This window comes from Drosophila serrata, unplaced genomic scaffold, assembly GCF_035046125.1.
Source record: "Drosophila serrata isolate PLE 108 unplaced genomic scaffold, ASM3504612v1 contig_240, whole genome shotgun sequence".
Taxonomy (NCBI): domain Eukaryota; kingdom Metazoa; phylum Arthropoda; class Insecta; order Diptera; family Drosophilidae; genus Drosophila; species Drosophila serrata.
The window spans coordinates 7,627,911-7,654,085 of record NW_028257138.1 but is presented as its reverse complement, the minus strand read 5'-3'; the positions used below and the strand labels follow the sequence as shown (position 1 = coordinate 7,654,085).

General features: G+C 36.4%; 2 protein-coding genes and 1 long non-coding RNA gene across 17 annotated transcripts in view; 1 reads left to right on the top strand and 2 right to left on the bottom strand.

Moving 5' to 3' along the window:
* The window catches only part of TrissinR (Trissin receptor), a 64,341-nt gene that overhangs the window by 36,845 nt on the left and 1,321 nt on the right, over positions 1-26,175 (bottom strand). For 2 of the 15 annotated variants that reach the window (XM_086831005.1, XM_086831010.1), the window contains exons 1-2: positions 6,205-6,369; positions 4,762-5,286 (exon numbers count right to left, since the gene is read on the bottom strand). The exons of 5 other annotated variants lie outside the window; for them this stretch is intronic. The gene's annotated coding sequence lies outside the window, so the exon portion shown is untranslated. Of the gene's footprint in view, positions 1-4,761; positions 5,287-5,905; positions 6,370-26,175 lie in introns of those variants that run through there. 8 more of the 15 variants (XM_086831008.1, XM_086831015.1, XM_086831006.1 and 5 more) reach the window with 5 other exon arrangements.
* Positions 410-1,516, bottom strand: LOC147644027 (uncharacterized). Its single transcript, XR_015271246.1, has 2 exons — positions 848-1,516; positions 410-783 (listed from the first exon to the last, which is right to left on the bottom strand). It is a non-coding gene; the product is annotated as an uncharacterized LOC147644027 (long non-coding RNA).
* On the top strand, positions 17,333-18,110 carry COX6CL (Cytochrome c oxidase subunit 6C-like). The gene is made up of 2 exons (XM_020951273.2): positions 17,333-17,471; positions 17,542-18,110. The coding sequence occupies exons 1-2, from the start codon at positions 17,460-17,462 to the stop codon at positions 17,806-17,808; spliced, it is 279 nt and encodes a 92-aa protein (XP_020806932.1). The 5' UTR covers positions 17,333-17,459; the 3' UTR covers positions 17,809-18,110.

Here is a 26,175-nt window from a genome sequence, read left to right as displayed (position 1 = left end):
TTAAGGCCGCGCTTGACAATAATTGCGGCACCTCCATGAGCTCTATCTGACGGATGGTCAGCTCTTACTGTATCGTATCCAGTAATTTGAAAATAAGATTTGCTAGTGAAGTGTGTTTCTGAAATGAGCATGACGTCGATGGCATTTGTTTTTAAAAATAAAGTTATTTCATTTAAATGATTGGAAAGCCCGTTGGCATTCCATATTCCTAAGTTTAGATTTACTTGCATAACTTATTTACAAGTAACATTATCATGTTAAGTAAATTATTTGTTAGCTCGAATTGTTTCTCTAGAAGCTGTTCTATTTTTTCTAGAGACGCGTTCGAGACGCTATTTCCTGCAGCAACTTGAGCGTATGATTGGAAGTCTTTGGGTTGTTGTGTCGAATTACTAAACGGAGCAAATGATTGAGATGTACCAAGGTCATTTTTATTATTGTTATCTTTGGTGTTTTTCAGGTGGTTGAGTCCGCTTACAAATTTTTTTGATATAAGTTCCTGATAGACTTTGCACCCTTTGTAGCTAGCAGCATGATCTTCTTTGCAGTTGGCACATTTTGCTGGTTGCTCTTTATCTTTTGGACAAATGTTGCTGGGGTGGTTAGAAGAACATTTCACGCACCTGTGAGTTTTGGCACAATATGACTTTGTGTGTCCAAATTCCTGGCATCGATAGCACTGAACGATCTCTTTAGTTTTGCGGGGAGGTTCTATGTTAACAACAGCGTTACCAATATATTTAACTTTGTAAATGTCTAAGTTCTTATTGTTGGGCTCAATATCTAAGAAGAACAGATTCAATGGCTCTTTAGTTACACGACTTTTGATATTGCTAATGTTTCTTACAGTGTGGCCTTTGGACTGTACATCTTGTTTAATTAAATCGATATCCGTAGAGAAGTGCAAGTTCTTAATAACGACTCTGAATGCCCTTTCTTGTTTAAGCTGGTATGTGTGGAATTTGACAAGGTCTGTAGTAAGGGTTTTAACAAGTTTCCTGTATTCTTCAATGGTCTTTACCATTACTCTCACATGACCATCGCGTTGTACTTTATAAAAGAAGAGCTCTTTTTTAGTTTTAGACTCGAGATAAGCTAGCATTCCTTTAATATCGTTGACTTCAGATAGGAATATAGGTGGTGGCTTGGCAGATTCATCTAAGGTGTCTTCAGTTATTATATCCAGTGTTTCAGTTTCGTCTTCATTTCCGTTATTTGGCGTGCTGTCGCTTAGGAGAGAGAATTGATTGGTGCTGGTGCTGGGAGCAAAGTCCAGAGCGATTTTTTTCTTTAGCAATATTGGAGAGTTTTGATTTGGTCTCTTGATTGCCTTGGGTTTCGGTTTTACACTCTGCCAGCTCCAAACCATTTTGTCGTCTTCGTCGTCGTTCATGGTAACAACAACACTTTCTTGATGCTTATCAGCAACCACTGATTTGTTTTGTTTTGTGTTTATAGTTGAATTTATTATTTTATTTTATTTTTTTATTTTTATTTTTTTTTTGTTTAGAGTTTGGAGAAGTAGACGTCCACTGCCAGTTAAATTCACAAATATCCACAGCTTAAAGAAAAAAAACAACTATAAATTAACGTATAGGTTACATGTGATTGACATGGAGAATGCATGTGAATACAAATTGATTGTATGTGCGTGTCCCACTCGCTCCATTAATTCGATTGAATCGATTTCTGTTTTTTTGCAGAGAATAGAACAAGCTAGATTTGATTGAGAAATGCTCTTTTATCGAAATCAAAGCAGGTACAAAAAGTTAATACAAATATGATTTAATTTCATTGAAAATCTGTATAGTTTCGGAACAAGCCAGCGGAAATTAAACTACTAGTTGTTCGAGCGAAATATATATCGCACAGACAAGGCATAACAATTAAGCATTGCCTGTTGGTAAATAACCCGAAAGTAATCTTAATCAACCATCTGACCTATGAAAGCATTTAAAGTCTCAGGCTCACCTGTTTGTACAAGCTCCATGCCGAGTGTATATCTGTGAGACGAAGGACCCATTAATATGCAGGGAAGCGGAGGAGCTCAGGACATGGGGCACCGAGCAACATATCATACAACGAACATGTTTATTTGGGTCATTATGTAAACAGGGCAGGATGGACTAGGACCAGAACAAGGACCAGGACTAGGACCATTACCACGAGTAAGGGAGAATGACCCCGGACCAGTAAATATGATAAATGACTGGTCTTTGAACCCTAAATGATGCATATAATACCTTAAGTTGGTTAGCCAGGTTTGCAAGCTTGTCGGTAGCTTTTTGGGGAGTAAAAATCACAATGAACCTACGCTGAGGAGCAATGTACCCACTCTATGGCTACCTTTCCACCCCTTTTTCTTGGCCGAATTAACAATGCAAATCCCGGCAATAACTTCTGTAGTGCCTATTTATAGGGGCTTTGCCTTCGCCTATCTGCATTTGCATATGTGTCTAGGATGGAGGAGAGTGAGCTAGGAGGCCCCAGGAGTGTGTTTTACGACTGAAATATGCAACAGCAGCATCAAACTAATACAATAGGAGTTTTCGAGTTTTGCATATTTCACCAAAAAAAGAAGAAAGGGGCGGAAAATCAGCTCAGAACTGGAGTGTTGTGTCGTAAAGGAAACTCACAACTGTGAAGAAAACTCGTAAAAAAGCAACACATAAATCCAGGGCTACACCGAACTAATTTCACGTGGCGAAAAAATATATAAATAAAGATATCGCTTGTGATTTATGAATATAAAAAACAATGTACTTGAAAAGCAGATGGTTTTACAAGCTCACTTAAAAGTTATAGCTAAGACCATAAGGAAGAAAATAAATATTTTAATTTATTTCCCACCAAAAACAATTCACACTTTCTCCAATTTCTATATAACTCTTCAGGAAGTCCTTCATCTCCGCTCAAACTTTAATCTGCTGAAGATAATGCAGCGAAGTATAAGTAAGTGATATTGAAAATTCCTCAGCCGCAAATGGGTTTTCCGGGAAAACAGTCTCCAGTCAAATATCCTGTCGTGGGCTGTCATGCTCGGAAATCAAATTATGTGTGCTGAGTTTTGTGTAAGTGGCCATCTCTCAGAACGCTTCTAAAAACGAAGAGGAGCAACTTTGTAGTGATTGCACTTTCCACAGGATAGCGTGCTTCTTGCCCAGGTTAAAATTACATTTCCACGAAAGCAACCAAAGACTGTTTGCTCAAGTTTCTTATTTAAGTTTTTAAGCTATTTACATAAAGATAGAGCTCAAGCTAAGATTTAAGAATATTTAACGCTAAGCAACAAGCAACTCGGATTTCAAGAAATAATTAAATCAATTATGTTGAACAACCTAAGAAGCAAAAATTCCAATATTCCTAATGAATGGCTTGATGGCAAAAATTAATTTGTTGCTGCAGTGGAAATTGGAAAAGCCACTCTGTCCTCCCTCACATCTTTTCCCACTCGAGTGTTTGTCATTTGCGCTTCATTTAGTTTTGGCCATTGAACAAGCCTTGGTTGCTGTGGCTGATGATGTCTAAATCAGTTAATCTGGCAAATGGGAAAAGGGAATGAATATTTATTTATTTTCACGCCCCACTCGGTGTCCCAGGAAATTGCGGAAACGACAGGAGCGCGTATTTTTTTTTTTTTAGATTTGTAAGTGGCACAGAAAAATTGAGTTGGCACAACGTTTTGTTTCCACAGAAATTTTATTTCCTAGGCCTCATGAAGCGTATAATAAATTATTATAGCCGATAACGATAATGAAGAGCAGGGTGTGTTTTTTATTTTTTTTTTATATATAGATATGTGTGTGTATATGAGCTTGAGAAATGACAGCTGTCGTTATTGTCATTTGTAATCCACAAGAGACACTTTTACAACGAATTTTATTTGGGGAATATAATTAATAGACAAGGGAGAGGAATTTCTAGGTGTAATAACTTTCTAAAAATCATTGCTAGTTCATTGTTTTCTTATCTTATGAACTTTAATATTTATTTTTAGGAGTTTCTTTCATTATTTCTTTTAAAAAGTTTACTAAATTCACAAGTCAATCATTTTTAAAATCTTTTGAAATCAGAATGCTAATCTTTTATAAAGAGTAATTTCGAGAGTCTCACAATTTTCGTCATAAATTCCAAGCCCCTTTTAAGCCCTTGGAAAGAGTATTATATCGGATAATATGGGAAATAAATAATTCCTGATAAATAATTCATTATTAAATCACTTCAGAAATGTTTGAAGTACCTTCCTCACTCCTCCCCAGTTTCGGTTAATTTTCCCAGCTGGGACGAATGTACATGTGCTAGGACGTGTCAACACATTTTTCAAAAGGTATCCTAATGAACCGCTGTCTGTGGAATTGTGGGTTGTGGCTGAGTGGTGGTGGCAAACGGCAAAAGGTGGGTCAAATAGACACGGGGCTGTGTAAATAAGAATCTGCCATTTGTTAATCGAGACACGCGCACACAAATCAAAATCACAAGTAATACAAAAAACAAAGATGGAATCCGCAGAGCAGGGAATAAGACACACCTGTGACAAAGTTGCCATCATGATTATTTGTTCTATTTGCCAAAATAGGAAGGAAGTCAGAGTCCTGTTAAGGCTCACAATATAATTTTTCTTTTGTTTTTTGTTTGTGCCACGTGCGAGCACACAAGTCAAAGTGCTCGATGATTATCTGAAAATCTTCATGGAAGGCTGCTGAGTTATGTTCCGGATCAAAATTTATATTAAATATTTAAAATTCTCGGAAACTTTCTTACCTGACTGTGGGAATAGTGAGTGCTTGTGTTCGCTTTACTGTTTTCTCCTCCAGTTTACTGCTTTTGATTTAACTTTGGCTTTGTTCTTCGAGTCTTGACAATTGCTTCTTTTTGGCAAGTTTATTTTAATGTCGTCTTTTTCCCAGTTGCCGGGAAAATTTGAGTTGTTCACTTGATTTAACATGCAAAGCACAATTTCACAAGAGCTTCACTTGATGTATTTTGTAGCTCAATTTTTTTTTCCTGCCAGCAAAAGATGATGACATTTCGTAGTACATATCGAGTTGAATTTTCTTCAAGTTTAATGTTAAATTAGAAACAAAAAAGTATATTTTTATATGGGAATATTATTTGAAGCACATATTTTGCATTAATTGCCACAGAATTCACTTGTTTACTTTTTGGCGTATACGTGATATTGCGTATACGTTATATTACGTATACGACATGTAGGCCTTGCGTTTGTATTTTTTGTTTGTAAAACTTTACTGAATCTTCTATTAGCTCGACGAATTCGATTCATTTCTATAAATATAAACAAAAATACTCAAATATATAATGCAAATAATTCCTCAAATACATTGTAATGCTAAATATGTATAGACTGGCAAGTCAATTTGCAATTGAATTTTTCTCGCTTTTCCAAAATTTTTCTATATCTCTTTAAAAATCTAATTAAAATTTTCCTGGAAAATTCTACCGCTTAAAAAAAATAGATAGATGCCGTCAAAGCAAACTAACCAGAATGAAATGATCCCCATTAATGATGGAGAATTATGTCAATCATGAAAAGAATAAATTTCAATAGAAAATCAGTGGGAGTTTCATTTTGCATGCGAGATGCTTTTTCACTGCCCTTAAAAATGCTCTGCATTGTTCAAGGATTTTAACTGAAATTAAAAAAAAAACCAAAAACAAACTCTTGCAATTAAAATATTTCATTTTGAGGGGTTTAATTACTCTACATTATATTACAAAATAATTTGCATTACTTAATAAATGATCAAAATAATTATATATGCCTGAAAAATTAAGCGAAATTAAATACATTTCCTACATTTCATCATATAAATCAACATAAAAATCCTCTTTAAGTATTCATAAAGAATAAATAGTATTAAAATAAATTGTGCCTGATAATTACCACAAAATTTAAATGCACAAAACAAAACCAAAACTATAAACCGCAAATGATTTATATTTTAAACTTGCTGTAATTGATACTTTGTTTAATAAATGGCTACAAAATATGTATATTTCGAAGGTCTCTCCATTCCTTCCTTTATTGTGGTAAATATCCATTGAAACGTTCAATTCATAAATCACATTGCGCTATTCCGATGTTTTGACATCTCCATGCAGTTTTTCGAAATTTATTGACTTGCACAAACATTAGCATAAATATTTCACAGAATCACGTTCATGTCGAACTCGCGAACTCACACTCGTATGGGTATATTTTTATTTTTATTTTTCTTCTTTATTTTCAGTACGAAAACGGATGAAATATTATCCGAATAGCATTCGGTTTCACTTTGGCCGAGATCGCTCTATTTTCACAGTTCGCATTTCGCGTCCGAATCGTTTGAGATGCCGCGACATTCTGACGACGACCGAGCCCGAGACCAACGCCAATCGTCCGCTGATTTTGGCCAAGTTAACAGGACCTAATAGCAGAGCTCTGTTAGCCAACATTTGCGGCAGGCAGGCAGGCTTCCCCCACATCTGCGTCACGTGCTGCTGGCCTTTGTTGTTGCATTGAACTTGAACTAGTGGCGAATTGTTGCTGCTGTTCCCACATTGGCGCGCATTTTACCGGCTGTTTATTCTTGGCCTGGCTTATTCTCACTCTCGGCCCAGTTAACACTGCGCAGGCGTTCTTAATTTGGGGTGACCATGCTTCGAATATTTTGTGTTTGAGTTTAAGCTTATATTTCGTTTGCAAAAATCAAGGAGATGCATTTATTAGGAAAACTAATTAAAAGGAAATGCATTTTCTGGCTTCAATTATTTAGAAAGGAAAAGTATAAGTTACACTTACTCATAATCCTTAATTAAATGAATCTATATCTATCAAACGTCCTGAAAACTTCGATTAAGAACTTAAAAGTGAGGATATTCGATTTCCCTATTCAAATAACCAAACTAAAATCTAGTATAAAGACTTTTGCTATGATAAAATATTATAAATGGATTGATTTCCTAGAACTATAAGATCAAAACCCCATCTATCTAAGTAGGAACCTCTTGTTAAAGTCATTAAGATATTCTGCCAACTCAACAACTTGGACTTTTCTAATGAGAATTAAGCAGAATCCTAGTTCCAAGAGTTAGCTGGAACCAAAGTTAATGCACTTGCATGTGCACTCGGCTTGAAAATAATAAAAACTAATTCTTAAGATTTTATAGATTTGATAATTAAGTGAAAATTACCATCAGGGGGCATCAACAAAGTCTGGTTTTGAAGGCTTAAAGGCATGCGGAAGTGGAAACACAAATGCCAAATATCCGTTTTGTTCGTTAAACTGATAATGATGTTTATCGTCTGGGACGCAGTACTTAATTTCACCAATAGAATACAGAATGAGGAGTTTTTCGCAGAGCTGCGAAGCCGGCCATAATGTCCAACTTTATTGCAGCGGAAGTTGTTGGCAATGCGGCGAAAGTTCCGGCAGCTAAGTGCTCACAACTCGCAACTCGCTTCTCGCGTGGCAGCTGCAGCTGATGATGATGAGCAGCTGTGGCAACACAAAATGATGCATATTTTATTACGAAATCTAGGTTTTTTTATGTAAAAATTAAGGTTTTTTATGAAATTTCCACTGACCATATGCAATAGGGTTTCATATACACAGTCTTTTATGGCTATAGTAAAGGCAGACATGAAATAAATCTAATTAAAAGTTCTAAAGTTTCTGAATAAATAGAAAAGTTTCTTTGAATAACTATTGAGGTGAGGCTTCTATGATGATGATGTTTTATTTAATAAATTAAAGCCCATAAAAAAGAGAATTAAATTATAGGATGGCATCCGGAAAACGATAATAAGTAAGTTTAAAACAGTTGCATTCTTTAAATAGATATTTTTTTACAACAATTTTTTCGACAAAATCAAAATGTAAAAACCTTATAACTAACCCAAAAATGCTTCAATTTTAATTCAGAAAGCGTTCCTTTGCTAGTTTTTATTGGGTTAATAAATCTGCATACTCAGTTTTAAATTTTAGAAAATTGAATTGTTTGCCAGTTTTTGGCAATTTTAATGATGTAACCCCTTATCATTTTTTGCAAAAATGGAAATATTTTTAAAGTTTTCGATTTCTTCCAGACATGCCTAGATCGACTCAGCTGTTGATGCTGATCAAGAATATATATGATTTATAGGGTCGGAAATGACTCCTTCACTGCTTTATAAGCTTCTGACCAAAATCATAAAACCCTTCAAGCATATAAAAATATAAACATTTATAGATTTATTCGCACCTTAGGATGAATGCCTTAAAGTGCACAATAGTTTTGTTGCGAACAATTTAAATTTAGTTCATCGATTTCCGGCTGTCGTTTTGATGCATTCGACCAATCCTCGACTCAAGTGGCAGTTGCAACGTGAACTTGATACTGAAAAATTGAACAATGCGGGAAAACTTGCAACGTGTTTGTGCTCCTGGCTGGCTGGAGGGTGTGGTGTGGCATGGTGTGGCATGTTGTGTGGTGTGTACTGTGTGCTGTGCCGTCTGTTTGAGAAGATTTGCTTGCATAAAAGTTTACAAACAAAAATCAATCGTCTGTGCCAGCGGATTGGCCGCAATGTCACTCGCTTCGTAAGGACATTAGGCAAAGCTGCCAAGTGCATGTGTTTAAAGTTGAGATCCCCAGGAATTGGCCAATGTTTGCGAGGGCATAAGCCGCAAAACTAACCAGGGAACAACTACAAAAAAACCATAGTAAAAGGTTTTCTTTCTTCGACTTTTTCCCGTTATTGGAAAGCCAGAGGGAAACCCGGTAGTTTCATGGCCAAGTTCAAGTGGAAAAGTAGCATAAGTCGCGGGCCAGCAAATGGATGCGCAGAGTACTTTGGCATTACATTGTGACCGACAAGCTTTTGGTAAATAATTTAAGTACGTGTACACTGGGCTTAGAGATGGCGAAGATGGTAAGATGGAGATGGGGGCCAGGGCGGGATTAAAAGTTTCCCCAGGACTTTTGAATGCAAATTTAATTTTGAGTCGCAGCATGGCGCATGGAATGGAATTTAAATCAATTGTCCCCGAACTCCAGAGCATCGAATGAAGAGCCTGGCAAACACTGACGCACCCCCACTGTCATTCAGTCACAATTCAATTGAAATTTAATTGATTTTACCCAGCAGTTGGGCAAACATAAAACGTCAATGCGGTTGGCTAAGGAGAAGCTCATCAAGGGCAATTAATTTCGCCATCAACTACAATAGCCGAAATTGCTGGTAAAAATATGTTTACCTGGTTCTTAATAATAAATGAAATAGTTTTCTTTCCCTTAAACCTTATTCTTTTTATATCAAGTTATGTCAATTGCATTGCATGACCAGAAATGAACATCCTTTCACATCCCCATCGACAACTTGATGAATTATCAGCAAAAGCATAGATTTATGACATACTTGACATTGCAACAACTGGGGTTAACCCCATAACAAATACCCAAGGCATTTATTTTAAATCTTGTGCCATAAATTCTTTGTCCTGCATTAATAATCATTTATTTTTCAATGGCATTGCTTGTGGCATTGCTCGTGATTTTTTACACAAATACAAATATATATAAAACATTTCCTTTTCCCTCACATGCATTGTGAGACCCGACTTATTTTATGACCAAGAAGATATATGAACAAATTTAATCAAATGCTTCATCTATATAAACTGGGAAGTAAAGCAGCTCAAGGCAGTAAAACTGATGGAAGAAAGAGATTTTGGGCCTAAGAAAAAGTCAGAGGAAAGAGCTTTAACCATTTACGACTCAACTAGGCGTAACGTAAAAAAAATCAAGCTTATAGTTTCTGTTCCGGAAAACAATTTCTCGCATTATTCATAAACACACCATTGTCATTTGTATGCCAGAAAAATCAATGAAGCTTATGTAGTAAAAATTTTATGCTTACTTAAATTCGACACGGAAGAAAGCGTTCTCTTAAATACCTTTACTTTAAATATAAAATTATACACGTATTCGTTTAAGTATTCCTAGTTTCTTTGCTGATAAAATATTGCAAATTATCAAGTTATTTCCGATTAAATCATGTTACCCAGTGGTTTCTTGGTTTCAACAATTTTAACCTCGTTCCACAGTCTGGAAACTAAAGGCAGGAAACTGGCGCTAACTTTCCATATCCCCACTAATTAAGACAAGCCGAGAACAGCCAGCGAATGAGCAAATGTTGGGCCTGCCAAGTCAAACTTTGGCACGTTGGCAAATGTTTTGGCACACTCTCTGGTTCTCTGGTGAGCCGTCTAATGAATAATGACGGCCCAGAGGGGCATATTGTAAGAGGTCCTGAAAAGGACCTGCCGGCAAGGCAGACAGCACTTTGCGCTTAACGTGCGTGTGCAAATCAAACGCGTCCTTGAAGGCTGGATATGTGCAGAGAAAGAAAATGTTAGTCTACCAAAGTGCAGCATTTCATTTTGGAGAAGTTTTTTTTATATGTCTAAAATTTAGATAGAAAATCCATTTTAATAAATGATTTCAACAAAATATTTCGCTTTATATCACTTTAGAGTATATTTTAAATGCATTTTACACAATATATTTAAAATATTCAAAGTTTGTGAATTAAAAAGTATACGTAAGTGGTCATGAAATCACAAGGGGTTTTAGAAGCGATGAAAAATTAGGATACGCAATTCTTTATCGTAAAAGAACTAGAAATTAACCTTGAACACGGTCCTTAAACTTTAAATTGCATTACTTTTAAAGACCTTTTTAAGGTATTCAAAAACTTTATTAATTTATAAGCTACTCTATATGAACTTAATTTTTGTTTTAACATTTTTAAAAGGTTATTTGCATTTAATAAACCAATTTATTAAATAAAATATAAATAAATAAATATATATATTAAATATGAATTAACAATGAATAAATGTATGATACCCTAAGAATATGCACGCAAAAAGTAAGCTCAGTTTTATAAAATTTTAAAGACCAAATAAATATTATCATTCCGAAATTCCTAAAACAAAAGTTGCTGGTTTTTTTTTATAGTGTTTCAAGCAAGGGTAGAGTGAAGAATACTGAAATATCCTCAGGCATCGACAATTATACAAGCGATTTGCGCCCATTTCTTTCTTCGGGCCAAACTTTTGCCAGGTCCGGTCGCCAAAGTTTGAGCCAGTTCTTCTTTTATTTTTTTTTTTGCTGGTGGGTGGTGGCTTTTGACTTGGCCCGAAAACCGGCTTTTGCCTTAGCATACTTTTCAGGGCTCGGCACACGGCCCAACGCAATTTGTTCGAATGTCGTGTGTCACGTTTGCATCCATTCTGCTCGGCTTTTGTTTGCTCTTGTGCCATTTTTCCGCAGCTGCTGCAGTAGCTTCACTTTCCACTTTCCACCTTCTCTGCATTTTATACGTTCATTGGCTTTGATGTTGTATAGCTGGAAAGTCTAATGAACCCTTTGGCGAACACATAAAGCACAAACGAACACAGCCCACATTGAGATAGATAGCGTCCCATGTACGCTTTTAATAGTTTCTTTGTCCAAGGTCTCACAGAAGATGTATATAGATACATATATATATTCGCATCTGCATCCGGCCATCTCGGCGGCACAACACAAAGTGTGTGCCTGGGTGTGCCTGGGTGTGTGTGTGGGGAAAGTTCAATGAGTTCCCTTTTGCACTCGGAAAAAGAATTCCCCGGAAACTTGGGTATAAGGTCTTTTATGATCGTTCTTAATGAGAAACTTACAAAAGAAGCTATAAACTTGTAATCTTGAAGGATTTATTATATATGGTTTATTGGTATTAAATTTAAGAATTATATTAAATGCAAAGCCTTTGCTTTCTATTTCAGATTTACATTTCATTAGAAGTAAGAAACCAAAGAAAGGTTTTATAATAACTTCAGTATCATATTCCATACTTTTCAATTGGAATACTTTATACTTTATTTTATATATTATCTCTTATAGTGCGTATAACCTAGTCTGCATATTTTTTTAAGTACCTATTCCCTATTTTCCTGACAGTTTTACACTAAGGACCAGGCTCAGCAGCTGCTTAAGGACTGAGCATAATTTTCAAGTCCTGTATTTATCCTTCGGTTGACAACATTATCCACAGAACTGGGCGGGTCTTTCGAGGACTGGCAAAGCATAGCTGTTTATCCAAAATGTGTACAAATATCTCACATTAATGTGTTTTTAGCAGCCAATGTTTACACAAAGCCTGTGGGATCAGGCAAAGATAGAGAGAATAAAGAAAACAAAGAGTTCACCCAAGAGCAAAGTAAAAATTTAACATTTAAATATTTAAATAACCTTTGCTAGACAATTTTAAGACAATATTAGTTTAAATAATGTAAAGTTAAAAACCTGTTACAATTGTATTTATTTCTTATGATAATTTCAAGCAAACATTCTTGCTTTAAAGAAAGGGGAATACTGTCGCTCATCTCGCATTTTCCTTGATGCTGAGACTTTCCCAAGGGCATAGGCTATATACACACATATCTACATATATGCTATGAGAAAGTGTAGTAGAAAAAAACTGGCAAATTTGAAACTGTATCCAAGTCACGGAAGTGGCGCTTGTTCCCCAACACAGGCATCAAGTCAAGCTGCGGAGTAAATTGCCCCGCCGTGTCGGCTGTTGGAGGAAGAAATAAAAAAAAAGGAAAATGAAATTTTAGCTTTATGACCCCGTGAAGTGAAGCCGTTGGCAACCCGCTGAAAATGAAAAAAGCCCAAACTAGTTGTGGTCCTAAAGAAAAATTCGAAGTTGAAGCAATTAAACCAGCGAAACATGACAAGGAAACTGCGTGATAGTTGAGTCTTAAATGCTTAAATTTGTATTAACCTTTTGCCTATAAAACTCCGCTATTACATAGTATAAATTGGTGAATATATTCTCCTTTCTCTTATTAAATTACATCCATTTTAAAGCCTTGTGTGGGCGCTTAAGCTCAAGAGATTCCATCTCTCACATTTGACAAGGGTCTAAGTTCTATAATCCCCAGACAATTATTATTCCATACAAGCTGGCAATTAATGAGCTAAAAAGGAAATTGAATTTCATAAGAAATGGCAAACTTAAACATGAGCTTTGCATTCCAAGCAGCCCCAAGGATTCCGGAATTTCTTTCGAAATTTGTCCCCAGGCATTGGTTCAATATTTATCTTTAGCAAACCATTTATAATTCAATTATGTTGATGTTTTAAGAACAGTGAGAGTGGTAGATATCCTTCTAGGATAGGATACATAGCCGGCGGAAGTTTATAATTATAGGTTACAGGTGGGGGCGTTTGAATGAAAAACCCCTTTCGCCCTATTATCATCATCAACGTTGTCATTGGCCCAGGGCACGTTTCGTGTCAATAACTTACAATTAGCCCAAAGGGGGAAAGGGGCGGAGGTTAAATGGGAGGTGATTGTTGGAGGATCCAAGGGCAGGGACAGAAGGGGCGTGGCCATAACTAATAGATAATGATGACAGGAGAACGTCAAGTGCTGATGGCACTGCGGTTCAGTGTCCTTCTGCTCGCCTGCTCCACGAGATGGATGACAAGGTTCACTGAGCTATTGGTGGCCCTTAGCCTGCCTGACTCTATGTGCATGCCATTCTCGTATATATATTCATCAAGGAGTGCTAAAAATATTCTTGGCCAAAAAAAAACAAAACAAACTTAATAAATTAAAGCCAAAAGTATCTAAGCAAAATGTGGTCAACACGCCACGTTGACGGGACTTTTGCTATTTGTGAGCAATAGCTTCGTTTATATTTACAGGAGCATCAGGGTCAAGAATACCACTTTAATTAATTTCTTTCTTTTCTAGTTTAATTACTCTTACCAAGTTTAGACTTCTATTACTTGTGCTTAAAGCTCCTTGAAGTGGCCATAAAGCCAATGGTCAAGGGGTTCTAAAGAAAAGATGGTGAAAGTAAGGGAAGGGACAAGAATTAAATAAAATTTAAAAGAGTAAACTAAATGAATAGTTAAATCAGAAATGTATATAAATAGTATAGAATTTCAAATTATTTAAAGTCTCTACTTTAAGTATTATTAAATACTGTACTAAAAGAGTTAAGGAAGATTATTATTTATAGTCTTGTTTAGCAACTAATTAAATAATATTGTTAAGGAAGATCTTTGGCTACTGCAACTCCCTTTTCTTCTCCTTAAAATATCCCTAAATACCAGTTGGTTTAATTATAAACAACTTGACAGTCATTTATCACAATCTAAACCCATCTAATGTTTAAAAACAATTTAAGTATCAGTCTCAATGAAAAAGGTTAAGTTCCTAAAATTGAAATCCCAAAAACCTCACAAAGCCTCCAAGCTTAACTCGCACCTCAACAATTTAACTCTGGTGTTTGGCTACCCATTTTGACCATTCGTTAAAATTGTGTTGGCAATAAAAATAAATTTAAGTGAAGCGAAAAGTTTTTTATGCGCGTTAACCATTTGGAAATCGAAACCAGGAGGAATGGTGGGTGGATAGCAAGTGCTCCTCCGGCCAAGAAGAGGCATTAAAAGTTCAAAATTCTACTCAAATTTCATTAGAGCTTCTTTTTTGGCCCCGAAAGCCACTTCAAAGTTTCCCGACATGCGATTGCAAAGCTGGCATTCCCAGAGCAAGGAGAGATATATATGGGATATATTGAAGACGCCCCCAGAAAATGCCAAGTCCTTTTTGTCAAGCACAAGGAGTGGGAGGAGAAAGCAGGTCCCTAGAAGGTGGAGAAGGATACGGACCAGAGCTTATATTTATAATCGCCTTCAACGCCATCGGGCGCACAACATATTGAAATTGTCTCTCTTTGGCACATCGGTTCAATGCACCACGTCGCCTATGCAACGTGATTTTAAAACCCAAAAATGGTCTGGTTTTTAGTCTGGTCAAAGTTGAATGGTCAGCGGCAAACTTGAAGTCAATGCTCAGGGTGTGTGTGTGTTTTGCCAGGCGGTTAACTGGTAATTTAATTGCCAAATGCAAATTCCAAATCCGAATCGTAGTCCCCTGTGCTCTGGCATCATAAAGAACACCGGCTTTCCCAGCATCCAATTAGGCGCCGCTGCTCCAGGTGCGACAGACACGGCGGCGGCGTGGCATATTTTTCTCTCGAATTAAACAAGGGCCCCATCTTGGCCGTTTGAGATGGTGAAAGTCCAGAAAAATGACATCAATTTGCATACCAAGCGAATTATTGTCACGTTAGTGACTTGAAAAGGGGACCGTCCAAGCAGGAAAAAAGGTTCATCTGATGTGTGATTGTATTTTAAAGGAATTCGAGGAATTGTTGCTTTATTTGAGAAAGGCTTTGGAATGTGTGAAATATTTGTAGGAAAACTTCATGTAATCTTTCCCCTTTTTTGTTGGGGGGGGGGGGGTGGGAAAGCTGTCTGTGAACATTTTCCGGGAAAATAGGGAGGTATCTACACTAACCATCTGCTCCGGTTGAACATTAGTTAGAATATAAATACAATGATAGCTATTTTGTATACATCAAAGATATTTAGTCCTATGTAGAGATTGAAGTAATATCATGCAATCTTTAAAAAGCAAATAAATTGCCTAACTTTTGGCCAACATTGCGGATGAGTTATTTGTTGAAAAGTGCGTGGGACAATATAAGCTGTTTAGAGGCGTAACGCGTACCCATAAAAGTTAAATTAATTTAATTAAAATTGTACATTTTTTTACATTTTAATTTACGTACTTAAATTTAACATATTTAGGGAAACCATTATTTTCTTTAAACTTTGTAGCATATTCAATATTTCCGCCACCACGGCGTATGAGTTATTTTATTATACATATAAGCAAATAAAATACATAACCACTTAGGATTTGAGAAATATGATGGTTTTACATACTGAGAAAATCCCTTGTGTTATTTAAAGTTTCTTTTATTTTTAATATTTCATAACTTATCAGTTTATGTATATGTATATCTCCCGTTGTGGCATCACCAATCTGTCCACTTCCCACACAATTCTTGGTCACTTTCTGCCAATTAGTGTGTCTCGTTCGGTTAATTATTATTATGGGACAACATGCGGCGCTGGTGCGACACAGTCAATAACTGATTGTCAATAACGACCTGAACACATGTCGCACTGCACATAATTATCCACATTGATTTTATGAGCAAACCCTACATAACACAGCCTCAATATGCCAGCTAACCAACCCGCATATGAACTAATCTCGATATGGCCAAGGGATTTTGGCCAAAAAAAAAAATAAAATAAAAGTAACCACACAAGAGGAAACAAGAAACCACAATCGCAAACTCGTTTCAAGGCGGATGCCGGTCCTGATTAGCCTTGGCAACAAGTTGAGGGTTTTCCTTGGGTTTTGCACTTGGCTGCACATCTGAGCCAAATAAAAAACCCGAAATAAACATGACAACAATGTGGTGCTAAAAATTGGCAAAAGAAAAATGAATATAACCATTGTGGCAGACCAACAAATTGGAAAGCAAAGAAATTAACATGACTTTCATGGGAAAGAAAAGCCCGCTTGCAAAGGGAGTTTATATATTTGTAGGCTTTGAAAAAAGAAATAAAACCACAAGGGAGGCTAAGAAATAAGCCCAAGGAAAAATTCTAAAAATATAATATAATAAAGCAAAACGATTAACCACATTTTTGAAGCATTTGTATGAATTTATATTCGTAGCTTGACTAATAAAGATAAAGATAAACAATTTAATCTGTTTGATTTAGCCATATCAACCAAAGAATCATTTAACAAAAGAGAATATAAATCAATTCTTAATATTTGTGTACCAAACAAACAGCGAAATGACTTACAGAAAAAAATATAGATAGAGAACCTTTGATATCTGAGCCGGAATAGTGGTCAATAAATCGCAAAGGGCAGACGAGAGCTCTTTAAAAACAGCTTACAAGGACGTAAGGCCGGCATGTCCTGGCTCCTGGCTCCTGGGTCCTGGCTCTTCCACCCATCTCCCACCTTGGCAGAGTTGGCTTTAATAATGTTTGTTGCCTGTCTGGACATTGGCAACATTTTAGGCCACAGAGTCGCCTGTTTTTGGGGGGAAACTCAATAAAAACTGCAAAAACCATCAGAATGCAGATAACGAAGCTTAAAACTAAGAGAATTATATGCCTTTCAAATACAGTAAATTCTTTTGAATAATAATAACAAAAAAATCCCTTTGGACTACGCCTCTTGTCTGCGCCATATGGCAAAGCCATAAAATTAATTCATTTCTTTTCGCTTAATTGAATTTTCTTGTATTAAGACCTCTGAATGAACTAAGAGACTCGTAAAAATTGAATACATTTTGGGAGAGCAATCTCTGGATCTGTGTAAGTTTAAAGGGAATTTAATTTTAAAAGTTTACTGACACATTTTCAGAATAGTAAAGCTACGTAGGCCTAAGGTTTACCTTCAACTTAATTCAGAGTTAGAGCTCACATTACTACTTTCTATATAGTTGAAGGCACAAATAAAAATCAACAAAATGTCTCACAAGGTAAGAATACATTTTTGTTTTGTTTTTATTTTTAAAGAAATTACTTTCTTTGATATTTTTCATAATGTAGCCACCGGAATTCAAGTTTCCCATGCACAATATGCATTTTAAACAGTCAATGGGTATATTGAGAAATGCCTGTTTACTTGCCTTAGGAGCACCAATTCTATTGTACATGTTTCACAATGCACCTCACCAAAGGAAGTACACTTCCTTCTACTCGAACTATGATCCCTTGGATGCATTTGATCGCATGATGAGCGGTGGCTACATTAACTCATTTCCACCTGGCAGTGGACCCAAAAAGGATAAGAAAGATAAGAAGAAAAAGAAATAGATACGGAATTCATTAACAAGACGGGGCATATATCTAATCAACACTGCAAAGGAGATCTTACACGAATTTGAGTTCTAAGAAATGACAAAACACAATCAATTATTAAGCTACTAAAGCTTAAAAGGAGCATTGCAAACAAACAGCATAGATAAGGATAAAGGATTATCTATCTGGACCAATATTCAAACACATTAAAAACATTTTTGGACCGAAATGAAGTTCGAGAATTAATATAAATTCGAAAAGCAACAACATCTCCCTGTGATAACCATAAATATTAAATATAATTTGAACATTGATAACTATAGTGTTTTCTTTTTAATGTTGACAATTGGTGCAAAGTTTTGGTAAGATAATTGAGTACTTCAAATGGTGAAAATATTATACATACGGCTTAAAAATAGCTTCTCAAAAATACCCTAAAAATGGGTCTGAAAAAGAGATTACTTATAGTGTAAGTCGGTACTTTTGCATTCCATGCTGAATTCTGAATCACTCTAGTATATATAATATAGTATTTAATATAAACCAATTTTGAGAAAACTAATATACTCTAATAGGGATAAGGAAAATCTTCCAACATCTCCTTGTAATTTTCTCTAATCCCCAGCAATTCGCAAACTTGTCAATAATTTGTAGCATTACTCTCAAGCGCATCGTGGAACTTTTTGGCCGATTTAGCCACAGTTAACCAGAGCCCAGAACAGGAAATACACACAAATCCACACACATATATGTATATGTGGGGAAATGGGAAGCGGAAAACACTGGCAAGCATGTTGGCTGAAAGTTTTCAAATCAAGCCACAAGCCGAGGCTGCCTTCAGTTACCCAACGTGGCTGACAGGCTGCGACAAACACGCAGACAGTATCGAAAAATGAAACTTTCTTCGTGGCAGGACACCAACCACAAGGGCCTCAAATAATGCAAGAAATGCATAAAATTTCAATAAACTTTTGTCATGTTAACGAAAAGAGCTTCGCGGTTACGTTTGTGAAGACACGGAAAGAAATTATAGGACCACTATCAATATACTTAAAATCTTAATCATAGAAATTAAACAGAAAAAATTTCCTTAAGACAGCCTCAAGGGATTTGTATGATAAAGTTAACTATAAGAAATATTATATTTAAATACTTATGAAAGATATTTCTCCCTCTGCATAAAAGGCTTGACATGGGTGCTCCTTGTGGTGGAAATGCAGCGTCAGTAAAATGGAGAAATTTATTGCAGGGCCTCGTCGACATCTCACACTGTCACGCTGCAAACACAGGAAATACTTTTTTTTTGGGTAGAATGGTAAGGTCCTTTTCCCGAGCTGTATGCCTCAGGGCCAAGGACTATTTATGCACTGAGCAAAGCCTCTAATTATCCACTTTCAAAATAAGCCCCCCAAAATGTTCTTCATCCGAACTTGTGCTCTCTCCAAGAACATGGACAACTTTTAGCATTTGAACTTAAGCTGCTTACCCTCGCTGGCTGGCAATTTTTTAGCAAACATCAGCCGAGCTGAAAAGTCCGCTTCCATCTATCCGCCTCTTGACTGCTGTTGCTACTGGTGCACTTGCCGACCTCCTGGACAGGATTCGCCCACTCGATCCCAGGATGCCAGGACGTGCCCGGCGTGTAGAACACCTTCAGACAGGCAGACCGCAAGTGCTGCAAAATGTTTCTAGAAAAGCAGCAGCCATCAGTTGAAGGCGAAGTAATTTTTAAAGTCGCCACAGGACTACGCTTTAAATTTGATTTTTTATCTACCTTTGGGGATTCAGAAAGAAGCTAAGGTTGGGGTTTTGGTAAGTGGTTTTTGATTTGCTTTACAGAAGTATTTAATTTTTAAGAAACCAAATACTTACAAGATTGATTTACCAAAGATTTCTTTGCCTCTGTAAAGTCTATAAAATTAAACACTCCTTAAATATTCCTGATTCATTTGATAAGGAAAATACCCCTGAAATTGTAAGGTACTCTTTGAGTACTTAAAAATAAAAATTTGTCTGAGCTTTAGTGGCCACAATCGACCCACAGTTCCACAGTGCTGTGGCTATTTTGCATTTTCCTGCCACCTGCCCACGTAAACAGAAATGTTTTTGGACCACGTCTTGCTGCCACCCAAAAAGTATGTCTCAGGGATTTTTGTCTTCTACATTTTTTTTCTTTTTTTTGTATTTTGCAAAGGCAAGACAACATTTTTATAGCTGCTCAGAGGGGGGTTGGAGAAAAATGGGCATGTTAAGTGTTGTTTGCCATTTCTTTTATATTATTCTACCGTTTTTCGGTTACACCTTTTACACGTGTTTAACTTGGCCGAGATCTTCTTCTCTTTTTTTCAAGACATTCTAGGTTGTGACCCTTTTTTGGTAGCAATATAGTTTGGGCCATGTTTTGCTTAGATATTTCTCATTTTTTAAGCCGAAACGAATATAGGTTTTATTTATATTGAGATAACACCAGAATTAACTCGCTCTGGCTCCTTTCATTGCATTACGGAATTGTATTCATTATTTTATTAAATATAAATAAATAATATACAAAATTTAGACCTAATGTTATTTAGGTATCAAAATATTAAACCCACTTTTACTGAATTTAAGCTAGAATTTATCCACACACTCTGTTGCATATTTAATATTTATTCCCTGGCCTTGGGTCCATGAGCTTCATTCGATATCAAATTCTCTGACCCAAAATGTATAAATTTTTTTCCTAGCTTCTAGATTTAACCGATTGCAAGGCTTCTTTTTTTGGTATCTATGCTAGGCCATAAAATTACATTCTGTGCATAAAAATGTGAGCCGAAAACATAGACCAAAATGTTTTATGACCGGGCCATAGTTGTGCCTGCTTTTTCTTTTTTGTATCTAATACATTTTTACGAGCTATCCCGAAAGCCTGCATTTAGCCTGGAGGTCCTGGAGGCAGGAGTAATTGCATAATTGCCACTTAGCGTGTCTTCGACTCACACAGCTCATTAAACCCTTGTTGTGGCCGGGATGCAAAGTTTGACAAATTGCTGTTAAGAGGGGGGAGGGGGAAAGCAAATGATGGCCCAATTGGACGCCACCCAAGCTACCAAGTCCCTGGCAGGCAGGCTTCGATAAATCAAGCTGGCAAAAGGATTTGTGCACTGACTTGAATTTGATGCATTTAATGGAGGGTTGGCGTCACAAACGATCGATCCAGAGGCCTGTGGTGGAATGGAGGTGGTCTTTTGGGGCAAATTGCAGTTTGGCAGCTAGCAAATTTCGCAAATCCGGAGTCCTGGAGCCAAAAAGCAGACAACATTTTGCATTATCCCCCCCTCAAGATATATTTATGAGGCAGGCGGCAAAATGCCGAAGGCATTGATTTATTTGCGGAAAATCGTTTATTAGAGCAACTTGCCGAGGGAGGCCAGGGCCAAAACAAGGCTCACAAATGAACACGCAAAATGCTGATGAGTGAAGGAAGCCCCTCATATCGAACAATTGAACTTTCTGATTGAGTCGAGCATTGCAAGTGGGGAGAAAAGCGGAATTACGATGAATATTGCACAATGCACATTTGTCAGGTCTTAAGTGGGCTGAGGAGGCAGGCGAAATTGCACTTGAAGGATTCACAGGAAATTGGACCAGACCCTGTCGCTGTAATATGAAAGGATAAAGGAATACTATAGCATTGGTAGTCTTTCTCCTTGTTAAAAGCTTCTAGAAGAAAAGTAGTGTTCAATGTCCCTATAATGAATTCTTAAAACCGGAAATACGGGGAAAATATTATTTGAATTGATACTTGAAATAGTTAATTCATGAGAATTAAGGTATTTTCCAATAAAGATACTTAGTTAAACATGAACGGAAACTAACTTCTGGAAGCCGATATTTATATATCCTTGGAGTTTTCAATGGAAGTATAGGATCGAATTGGAAAATTATCATAACTAAGCTTCAAGTACACACATTTTTAAATATTCATATTCATATTTATCAATATTTTTATTAAACTATTTTCCGACAAATCAAATTTTAAAAATCTCATTACTAAGCAAAAAAAGCATTTATCTAAATTCAGAACCCGCTCCTATGCTAGTTTTAATAAGGTTAATAAATCTGCATACTCAATTTAAAATATTAGAAAATTGAATTTTTTGCCAATTTTTGGCAATTTTAATAATGTAACCCCTTATCTTTTTTTTGCAAAAATTGATATATTTTTAAAAATTTCGATTTCTTCCAGACATGCCTAGATCGACTCAGCTGTTGATGCTGATCAAGAATATATATGATTTATAGGGTCGGAAATGACTCCTTCACTGCTAAGGCTTCTGACTGAAGAGGTATAGAGGATGTTTAGTAAACCTAATAAAATCTTTCATCTCTCAATTATCTCATTCTAAATTTAACAATTTCGCCCTACTTAGAATTCTCAACTGTCTAGATATCTTTGGAATTTCCCAGTTTTGTTTAATGCCACCTCTATAACGAAAAAATCCGACCTCCGAATGCCTTTGCAGAAAACCAGTGTAAATGCAGGCCAAAGGACCGCATTCCGCACAATGTGGCCCCATACATATACCTTTTTATTTATTTATTTTATATTTCCCCTCCCCCCCCCCCCCAGTTTTCCTTCTTTTTAATTACGAGCGCGCTGACAGGAGCACGGCAGTGACAAGAACAAAAACAACATTCAGCAGGAGCAACTGCCAGATAATTTCAGTCGCGCCAAGTTGCCTTTCAGTGTCGCCGCAGCTGCTGTCGACCTTTGGGAAGTGATTGCAGCCGTGACAACTTAATTTAAAAAAACGAACTATCGTCGAATTGCTGCACAATCTGGGGGACTTTAATTCGGTTAACCCCATCGACCCCAAACCAAGTCCGGTAGTGGCAATACAAATGACTGGTGTTTTTTTTACTGCTCTTTGGTAAACCATTGTTGCTGGGCACAGAGGGCGTTAATAATGCCACACGTCGAGGTGAACAACAGCAGCGATGCATAGCTGATGGGACAGGTTGGTCATACACAAGGAATAAAAATCATGGGAGAGAATATATAATGTTTAAGAACAAAAATATGACTAGAAAGGGCATTAAATTAAGGAGATATAAATGGAGATTTAAGGTTTCATATGACCTATTTCAGTAAATAACCATTTTCTAGATTTTGCGTCTAGTTTAAGTTCGTAACATAATAACTAAAGGGTTGTATGATACACTCTACCTCTAAAGGATTCTATTTTTATTTATATGCTTTGAAAAACAACCTATAAAATCTTAATTTAACAATGATTCTTGCCAGTGTAGCTATACCCAGAGCTTAAAACAATGGCAGCACATTGAACCCCTTACCCAGACCCTCAAAATCCACCTCATATTCCCCACACATTCTAGGGAAACGCTCTCTCAGCCGTGTTTATGCGATTTAACAGATTGAAAAACAAGTCGATAAACGAAAAACGAAACAAAAAAATAACCAAACCAAACCAAAAACCCAAAAAGTGCTATATCCACTGAGGACTGCAAAAAAAAAGGCAAAACAAGAAAAATAAAACAAAAAGGGATTTATGGGATTTGTGGCGAAATGCAGCTGGAGCTCTATTTTACATGTTGTTTTTTTATACATATTTGTTTCGTGTTTTAGCCAGAGGAGCATTGCATATGAAGATTTTAACAAAGGGAAAATATATATGTTGCATATCTGGTTTGAATTTAAAAGTAAAGTGTAAGGAAAAGATACACAAATTACAAGATTGTCCTTTAAATGCTAAAAAAAACTATTCGAGATTCCAAGATTTTAGAAGAAATAGAAGAAGAATAGAAGAATAGAAGAATAGAAGAAGAAGAAGAAAAAGAATACACATATGGTATTCTATAAAAATCAATAAGTTATTTTATAATACTGAAAATCCAACCAAATATCGTTTAATTAGCAGATAAACCTTGCAAACAGTGACTTAATGTTGAGTCAAGCCTCTTAATAAGGGTAACAAATATATTTTTAAAGCAGCCGAATTAATTAATATTTAAGTATAAAATAACAAATTTAAGTTCTATATCAGCCCAAATTTATTTACATATAACTTATACAAAAATTCTTGTAAATATTTAAACCAGTGGTTTTCCTACTTTTAAATATACCAAAGGATTACTTAACTCATGACTTAGGATTCATCTTTAATGTCAATTCATAATTTCCCTCATCTTTTCCTTAATACTTATGTATGTACATTTGAACCCATGCCATACCTTTGTGCTTTCAACAAAAAAGAATTGGCCAAAGTAAAACCCTTTTTCACATAGAAAAAACCCCCCATGGAGAGTGCGGCACGAAAATATACTTTGAAGATGTGTTTCTCATAGGAACCCTTCTTCCCGCAAATTTCATTTCTGTTTATGCACGCAAAGAAATAAATATGTACAAAATTGAAGGGAAGAGAGTCGTGAAATCAAATCAATGAAAATTATTTATTTTTCCTGGGTAATGCTGCTATTTTTGTAGAAATTCTCTATAACTCGCTCCAAGCTTTGATGTGGGGGTTGCTTGTGGATCAAATAAATAACGTATACGCCATGTGAGACCGCAAGTTCTGGCCTCGCTTAAAGCCAGAGCCTTTTCTAGGGTATCCTTTTTTAAAGGAAAAGGAGAGAGCTATTGGAGGAGAGTAAAGGAGCTAAGCACTTTTCCACTTTGTAGCAATCTGTCCGACAACATGGCGTATGCGTAACGTGCGGCACATAACTCAAATCGCCGAGCATATTCATCTTCATATGCAAAGTAGATTTATGTCGCATTTCTGTACTTGGCATGCTCTTTTCGAGCTCTGCCGCCTGCCATTTGAAATTCCCCCAGCGTGTCGACATATTCAGCTTGTTTGTTGATTACGCCGGCATTTCCCTCAGTTTTCCTTCTCTCTATGCGCGAGTATTTTTCCGGCACATTTTTCGCTTTTGGCAGAAACTTAAAGTCAGCGCTTGTGGCTCATAAATTATGTTAACAACGCTCACGCTCACGCTTTCGCGTTCGTGGTCACATCACAATTTTTTCTATTTTCTTCTCCTGTTTTCCCCCTCCCCTCGCCATTTTCCTCATATTTTTTGAAGTTTTTATTTCGTTGCTATCTATTTCTGGCCTGCATTATTTAATTACTTAAGTTCTTGTTTGACGTTGGGGCAAACAGTAGTGCACGTGCCTGAATTTTTGACTACAAACTTTTTCCAAATAATGGAATCCTAAATTCTCAACCTACGTACGAGAAGTTGGAAGTTTAGACACGTTCTGGAGGAAAAGATTGGAAAACAAATTCAGGATACAATGTTAAGGTCAGAATTTAAGTTCGGCAATGCGTCAGAGTTGAGTTTCGGCTTCCCCAAAAAGGGCTCAATTATTAAAATTGGCCATGTTTACAGGCTTTGGTAACTCATATCCAACAGACCAGGAGGAAGTGCATGCCGCAAGCTGGCTTGCATTTAATTAAAACATCATAAATTTCCGTTGACAAACAGAGGAACTTTTGCAACAGCAAAAACTTTTCGTTAGATTCAAAAACTTCATTACGTTTTTCGGCCAAAGAAGCTGACCAATAAGGGAAAAATGTTATGTTGGTCAGAATTGCAGCAGGAATTTTAAGTTCTTTATTGAATTTCGTGCGGAAAATAGCAAGCTATGACAAAATGCTGGGAAATGAGGCAGGCAGGCAGGAAGGCAGGAGGCCGAAATAAGCCACAGGCCACAGGCCATGCGGCTCATAAAGTCCTGGCAATGCAGGACGACGGTGCATGGCGCATGCCACTGTTGACACAGGACGAAAGCCATGTGAGGTCAACGGAAATCGGGGGTTTCCACTTCCTCTGCCACACTTGCGTTGTGTGTGTGTGTGTCTGAATTGGCCATATTGCTCACTTTGACAGCCAATGATTTCGGTTGCACTTTTGGTATTTTACGCTTCACTTTTTACTTTCAATATATAAGAAACTTATCTTTCTGTTTAAAATCGAGGCAGTTCTGCTTAATTTCTTGTATAGTTTATTTCGAACTCGGGTATTTAAGTTCCTGGAAAACTTGTCATTAAGTTACTTACAAACCGAAAAGGAAATCAGCATCTTTCAAATACTATCCTAAATGAAATAGGAATTTATGAGAGTTCATTAAGATTTTTTAATTTATCAATATTCTAAAATATGATTTACTTTGAAAAGTCAGAAGTTCAAAATCTAATTCCCATTTTATATATAAACAAACTTATATTAAAGATGCATTGTATATTATTTCCATTACTGATTTTAATCTTCTGCCACAGTTTTCTCCCCAATAAAATCATTCTTAAATAAAAATCAAGCTATTTCAAGCGTAAAGTGACCCGACCATTAAAGTTGTCAGCTAGATTTATGCGTTCA